The sequence below is a fragment of the Brachyistius frenatus genome, unplaced genomic scaffold (assembly GCF_029030835.1).
Source record: "Brachyistius frenatus isolate BFR_SWC_R1_liver_20210118 unplaced genomic scaffold, ASM2903083v1 Contig_13, whole genome shotgun sequence".
In the NCBI taxonomy this organism is placed as follows: Eukaryota; Metazoa; Chordata; class Actinopteri; family Embiotocidae; genus Brachyistius; species Brachyistius frenatus.
Genome location: NW_027210612.1, coordinates 4,770,073 through 4,777,609, shown reverse-complemented (window position 1 = coordinate 4,777,609; position 7,537 = coordinate 4,770,073). Strand labels below are relative to the sequence as shown.

Below are 7,537 nucleotides of genomic sequence, written 5' to 3'. Positions count from 1 at the left end.
CTATCTGGGGAGAATGGATGTATTTAGCCCATTGCATTTTTCTCTATTGTGCGTACAACTGTAACTTTTGTCCTGATGGTGAGGGGTTCTGTGCAGGGGTCACCAAAAGTATTAGCATTTTTTTTTTCCAGGACACTGAATACTTAAAAAGCAAATTTCAAGGAAATCCATCAATTCGTTTTCCAGATACAGGGATTAAAGTGTTAGTTAAGTGAACATTTTGGTAGTGGTCCTGGAGGAATCTTTGGGAGGCATTCAAATTAAGCAGACATCCTGCTAAGAAATAATTAATATCCTCAGTCAATTTATTTCACAGATATTTAATTTCTGAATATTTTTCTAATAGTTTTCAAGATGGAATTTTTTTAAAATTTGGTATTAATTATAGAGAATGAATGTTGACAGTGTGCTGTTGCTGCGTGCTTCGAAATAATTAAACTGACAATTAAATTCTAGTATAACCACTTTTAGTTACAGCAAATCAAACATAGAGCAAATGAAGTGAGCTCTCTACTGACAAATAATGATAGAAAAGCGTCGGTCCTTTAACACAGGCATGGGAGTTATTGGATTCTGTTCAGTATCTTGGCTGTTCCAAGGACTGCAGTCTTCTGTACAGAGACATGATATTGTACCTGGAATCTGCTGAAGCAACTCTCCCAGTTTGGGGGTCAAAGCTATGAATGCTCCTATTTCCACTTGGACCACTTCGGATCTCAACTTCCACATCACCTTCCAGTTGTTCCCTCAGGACCCGGTACTTATCATTCCTCTCGTGCTCCCTCTTCCCGATGTTACTGTCAGCTGGGATTGAGAGAGACACAGAACTTTTTTTTTTTATGATAACATGAAGCCATTTTTCAGGCCTGCATTTTGAAGGGGTTATATTTAAAATATATTTATAAATTATCTCAATTACCAAGCTGTTAAATTGAAATAGTCAGAAAAGTATTTAAACACATTCCATTGATACTTTTTAAAGAAGGGAAAGTTCAATGTTAACCCTTGGAAAGAAAAAGATTATTTGTCTGCTTTTTGTTAAATTTGAGTTTGAAACGATAGCGGGCTTTTAATTTGAAAAAAAAAAATGCAGGAAGTCACAGACAAACAGTCAACAACGAGGTAGTATAATCTGATATAAAATTTTAAGTTATCATATATCCAGCCAGCACTTCACATTTTTGGGAGGACAAAAAAAACCCCACCGTTTTTCTTTTTATATTAAATGAGATATTCACATACTTACAGAAATGCACTGGCGTGATCTGGTGTTACAGTCAAGAGCAGCCACAGGTGTTTTTTGGCAGGAAACACGTGCGCGTCACGCAATGCTGGGTAATGTAGTTTTTTCAGGGCCTTTAGGACTCACACATATAAACAGATATGAAATGGGCACTGGCAGCTAGTGAGGGGAGCACTGCTTTCCAGGTGAAGAAAAAGCTCGACCAGAAACATTAGTAACTGCTAAGTTTGTGAGCTGAGTCAAACCATTAGCTCTTGTGGGTATGCCACCAACTTTTTTTTTTTATTATTTTTTTTTTCCCCCGCTACCTAAGAATAAAGAATTCCCGCCAAAATAATAGGTAGTTTAAAAAAAAAAGAAAAAAAAAATGGCACCACGAGATATCCGGATGTCAACCGGAGACTCCGCCCAGACACGGCGTTGCACCTTCTTCCTCCTGCGGTTTCTCCGGTCTTCTTCTGCCTCATTCAGAGCCATTAATAGTCCTCAAGTCGGGACTAATGTGGCTAGTTTGGCTCCAACAATGACTGACGGTGGAGAGGGCGACGATGAATTCCAGTTTCTACGAACCGTGAGTCACTTTTCAAAGTAGAGGTTGCCTAATATTTGAAACATTACTGCTTATCAATATTTAGTAACCTAACCCAACTAACTCTTTGGAAAGGAGCCACTGAGTGCCCACATTTCATATTTTTTGTGTTTAAAAAAACCCAAAACTTTGCGTTTGAAATGTAACACTTAATTGATCTCAAGATATACAAAGTTGCTGCTCATTGATTTGCTTCCATCTTTGCTGTATTTTTTTATTTTTTTACTGACTAAACTTCAGGTCACATTGTTATATTTTCTTTCTTCATTATTATATCCCCTCAGTTTTAATATTGCTTACATTTGAATGATTTACTGTTGTAATTTCAGACTAACGGAGCTAGTTTATTTAAGGTCAGGTGGAACTGTGATCTATGTCCAAGGCTGTCAGTTAGAAGTGGTTCATCTCCTGTTTTGAGTTTTTAATAAAAAAAATAGCAATGTTTTACTCAATTATAAGTACAGATAAGGTAAAATATATGGAGTCATACTTAATTGAACTTTTAGGCCAGCAAGCACGCTCATGAATCTTCATCAACTTTGTTGTGTTACTGACAGTAAAGAAAGACCCCAAATGCCCCCCCCCCTCCCCCCCATCTTCATTGTAAGATGCTATCTTCGTTCCCTGGTTGTAACATGTCCTCTCACAGTTTGTTATCTGTGCCCGCTGATAAGAGCCATGTCACAGGGAGAGTGTTTGGTGCAGATATGAGACACGTACACGTAGTTACAAAGCCAGCAATTACAGATTGTTATTGAACCCAGTATACGGATTGGCGCAAAGTCATTTGGTGAAATCGTTCCCTGGTATGTATGCTTGTCATACATTATTACATTAAATGCGGGGTTTGGCCTCGGAAATTGTTAAGCCAAGGTCAGAAGCCTCCCAGATCCTGACGAATCTTGTTTCACGATTAGTTAAAATAGATGACCGGAGAAACATGGTCACGCTGATTAAATACACGGCATTTGTAAAATGGCATCGCTGATGGATTTTATGCCATAAAAGTGTCTTAATTTTTTTTTTTATGATGTTAGCAGGTCGTCTGTGTTTGAAGCGAGGTGGCCCACTTCCACCTTGAAATGTATAGATGTGAATATATACCAGCTATAGTTTTTGCATTTTAAACAAGACTTGTGAAAGTGTTGCCCTCCCATTTCAATGTAGATACAATGTAGAGTCCTCTACCCATCATAGCGCCCCACAGTGCCTCAGCGTTGGGCAGCGTGTTTGACTGAATGCAGAGTCCCGCTGATATGAAGAGTGGCAGGAAGGGGGAGTCAGGGGTCGGACACTGCAGTATCTTCCCAATATGGAGGTTTGTAGCCAGGGAACATAGAGGTGTTGGTCGTCCAGTCGTCTGTTCCTTAAATAGAGAAGCCCAAATGGTTTGACGTGGTCCAATGTGGCATTTAAATGGAGATAAGATAAAAGTGACCGAGGTCTGCTGTACATGCAGTTATAATGGGACAAGACTATGTTGTATATATCATTTCTGCCAGTATGTTACACTCGAATAGACTTCACTCGTACATTTATTTAGATAGTTTTATGTTTGAATTACAGTGTTCAAAGCAAAATAGGACTTACTTGGTATGTTGGGTCACCATGCCCAAAGACGTTTACTCCCCTAAAAGTATTCTATTAATATGATGTGAGAGTTCCAAAGTTAAAATCCCATAGTCAAAAATGACTTGGTAATGAAGGTCTTTGAATGATTCCAATCTTCTCAGGCTTTTACAGACAAATCATCTGAATCTAACACTTTCAATGTGCTCGTTTGTTTTTTTTATTTTTTTAAACAGTATATATATATTTATATACTGTTTAAAAAAAAACCACATATATATATATATGCGCATTATTTTCCCTAAGTTTGTTGATGGTTTAGGTCAGGGGTGTCAAACATACGGCCCGCGGGCCGGATCCGGCCCGCCAGGGGGTCCAGCTCGGCCCGCCGGATGACTTTGCTAAGTGTGAAAATTACAGAAAGACATAAGTTGCATTTCTATGAGAATATGGAGGTTTATGAGTACAAACGTTTTGTTATTTTTTTTTTAATCGATCCAGTAATTGCTTCAAAAACAGCGTAAATGCGACGTCTGCTCCGGAGGAAGAAGCGCTCGGTGCCACAGGCAGCCGCGCTCGCTGCTCGCTTTGTGACGCGTTTGACGTCAAACGCGTCACAAAGCGAGTTTTTCTGAGTTTTTGCTCTTTATGTTTCTAGTTTATTGTAGAAAGACCTTAAAACAGGGTTTATCATCCAAAAACCTTCACCAATGATTTAAACAAAGAGAAATATTGTCATTATGTATGCGTTATTATGCTATGATTTTACTGGTCTGGCCCACTTGAGATCAAAGTGGGCAGTATGTGGCCCCTTAACTAAAATGAATTTGACACCCCTGGTTTAGATGTTTCCCAAAATGGCCCGGGTGCTGCACCTAAACCTTATTATTGTAGGGAAACCTCTAATATTTGGAAATGTCCAACTAGTATGCATTTGAGAGCTTGTGTTGAGTTGCTGCTGTCATCTTTGTGTGTGTGTGTGTGTGTGTGTGTGTGTGTGTGTGTGTGTGTGTGTGTGTGTGTGTGTGTGTGTGTGTGTGTGTGTGTGTGTGTGTTTTTGCTCAGGGAGATGAGGTGGTTTTGCAGAGTACCATCACCTCCCGGGAGGAACATGTGAAGCTCTGTCTTGCTGCCGAAGGATTTGGCAGCAGACTTTGCAGGCTTGAGTCCACCTCTAACTGCAAGGTAAAGAGCTGCACCTCAGCGAATATGTGCTTCTTTCCTCACTGTCTGTTTGTCAGTTACACAAAGGGAGATAAATAAAGTGATGCGGAAAAGTTTTAGACTATTTAACCTGTATAGAAATGTCAGATATTCTGTATGTCAAACAAGATACAGTATATAGCAGTTAAACATTTAAACTCTAATATTGGGAATTAGTGTCTTGCAATGAAATATTTATATTTACATTGTTTGCTAATTGTGTCTGGATAGCATGTTATTCTAAAGAATCTAAAATACCTCCCTTTTGCAGTAGTTTCCTACCATTGATTCAAGCTTAACTGATAACCTATCACATGTATTAATTCTAGTATCTGCTGCTTACTTATATTCTCAGCCTATCCAATGCTTTTTATAGTTGATGTAGTTTTCCAGATCCTCCACAGCTAAATTCATAGTTTGCGTGCGATTTCGTAACGAATTGCACTCTTGGCCCTGTAGAGGGGGCAGGCGAGCACGAAGTGACCTCAGAGACTCAATTTCTTGTCTTTTTCTTTCCACCAGAATGTTCCACCAGACTTGTCTGTATGTGGCTTTGTCCTGGCCAAGTGTCTCTCTGTCCGAGCCCTGCAGGAGACGCTGGCCCACAGCAAGCACCTGGCTGCAGAGGTGAGAGGGTCTTGTCGTCTTTTCTCTCCAACTGAATTGTAATGTTCCAAAAACATAAACTGTTGGGAGACAAATTCTGTCGAATAGGTTTTTATCCGAGACTTTATTTGAGAGGAATTTGGTCCCTATTTATTCATCTGGAGCTACAAAGTTAGCTAAGTCTGATAACATGGATATGTAAGCCATCATAAATCCTGAACAGCTGCTGTTTACATAAAGCAACCAGCAAAGAAAGAGTCATGAGGAACACATTGCATGACCAGTGCTTTAGTTTTCTCTGGTGTACCTAGTTCATGTTTTACATTGCTTCAATTGATTTTTTTTTCATTTTTTTTTTTTTTTTTTTTACTATTTTGTCTTTGTTTCCATTTCTGTTTTTTTTGAGTGAAGTCATATTGTTTGTAAATTTACAGGTGGGAGCTGGAGGAAGCCATCGCACCCTTCTGTATGGCCAAGCAGTGCTGTTCCAACACTCATACAGTGGCATGGTGCGTCACCTTTATATAATGCAGCTATAAATCACAAGATTTCAGTCTTTATTTTCTAAATGTTTTATCAACTTTTTCCCCCAATATTTGTTTATTATATACACTGAAATATGTATCTGTTATTTATTTCTCTGCCAGTATCTCAGCTGTTTGTCTTCATCGCAGTCTTCAGCTGATAAGTTGACCTTTGATGTCGGTCTGCAAGAGGATAAAGCAGGTATTTGGTGTGGGACCTATTTAAACAGTTGTATTTAGTGATTCTAACTGAGGGAACTGTTTTAGTTTGAAACTTTTCCATTATGTACATTGTGTGTGTGTGTGTGTGTGTGTGTGTGTGTGTGTGTGTGTGTGTGTGTGTGTGTGTGTGTGTGTGTGTGTGTGTGTGTGTGTGTGTGTGTGACTCAGGGGAGGCGTGTTGGTGGACCGTCCACCCAGCATCCAGACAGAGGTCAGAGGGTGAGAAGGTGCGTGTTGGAGATGACCTCATTCTGGTCAGTGTGGCTTCAGAAAGATATCTGGTGAGTCATTAAAAAAAAAAAGAAGTTAACTTTTACTTAGACGATAAAGAATCTACTTTGAATATTTGGGACTATATCACTATGCTAAATGTGAAACGCACTAACCCGGTTAAAGAAATAATGAAAGACTTCGAATGAATCATTTAAAGTCGGTAACTTAAATGTATTCTCTTTTCCTCTGCATTTATTCTTCGTCTTTCGCTTCCGATTGTCTCCATCACTTTTTGTAGCTGGCAGTCGCTTGTTTTCTCCGCCTCTGATGAGTCAGTCGTTTAGCATAATTGTTTATGATAACGGCTATTGTGGCAGAAAAATCAGAAGTTGTATTTATTGTTGATGAGCCTATTTTCCCTATTACCATTTTGTTTCTTCCCAGCACCTGTCCTTTGGCACTGTATCTGACAACAAAAGCTTGAGTGACAGTCTGATTGTTAATGCAGCCTTTCAGCAGACTCTCTGGAGTGTTGCTCCCATCTGCTCTGGTGGTGCAGTCGCTCAAGGCAAGTTTCTTTCAGTTTTGCTCTTTAAAAATGTTGAAAAACACTCTCTTCATTCAAGTGATACAATTCCAACTGATTGTGTTATGTCTGAGAAATAGTCATATCGGAAAGTTTCCAGACTCCTTTACTATTTGCACATTTCATTGTGTTTAAAATTTGGCATTTTTGCCCTCAAACTAATTCCCATTATGACAGCAGAAGTTCTGTTAAATTAAGATTCAATTTACAGTGCTGTAAAGTGTGCAGTGAGTGAAGGGGTTTGAATACTTTCTGAAGCGACTGTATGCTGTCAAGACCAAAGATGCATTCCATCTACATGTGATGTCCCTGTTTTACAAAGTGAGGTCTGCAATGAATCAAAATCAAATTGCAAATGTTCAAATGCAGGGTTAACTGATGGGCATGCCCTCTGCACTATTTTGCTTGGAATAGCTAACCTTGTTTAGATACCAGCATACATTATGGCCTTTATATCCTGTTTCAAAAACACAGTGGAAGGTCTCCTTCAATACAGAACATGTCTGATGTTTTGTGTGTGTGTGTGTGTGTGTGTGTGTGTGTGTGTGTGTGTGTGTGTGTGTGTGTGTGTGTGTGTGTGTGTGTGTGTGTGTGTGTGTGTGTGTGTGTGTGTGTGTGTGTGTGTGTGTGTGTGTGTGTGTGTGTGTGTGCTAATTGTAGGATACCTGAAGGGAGGTGAAACATTGCGGCTCCTCCACAGCCATAGTGACGCATGTCTGACTATTCCCTCGACAGAGCAAGGAGAGGAGCTTCAAAGGTCAGTTGAAGAGCAGCCGTGTCCC

The 7,537-nt window shown here is 39.6% G+C and overlaps 1 protein-coding gene across 1 annotated transcript in view; it reads left to right on the top strand.

Moving 5' to 3' along the window:
- The first annotated feature begins 1,766 nt into the window (after positions 1–1,766).
- ryr2b (ryanodine receptor 2b (cardiac)) overlaps positions 1,767–7,537 on the top strand; it is a 60,205-nt gene continuing 54,434 nt past the window's right edge. Inside the window, exons 1-8 of the mRNA XM_069692601.1 lie at positions 1,767–1,814; positions 4,467–4,586; positions 5,127–5,239; positions 5,617–5,719; positions 5,858–5,936; positions 6,125–6,237; positions 6,614–6,737; positions 7,416–7,512. Coding sequence (XP_069548702.1) covers positions 1,767–1,814; positions 4,467–4,586; positions 5,127–5,239; positions 5,617–5,719; positions 5,858–5,936; positions 6,125–6,237; positions 6,614–6,737; positions 7,416–7,512 — 797 coding nt within the window. The remainder of the gene's footprint in view (positions 1,815–4,466; positions 4,587–5,126; positions 5,240–5,616; positions 5,720–5,857; positions 5,937–6,124; positions 6,238–6,613; positions 6,738–7,415; positions 7,513–7,537) is intronic.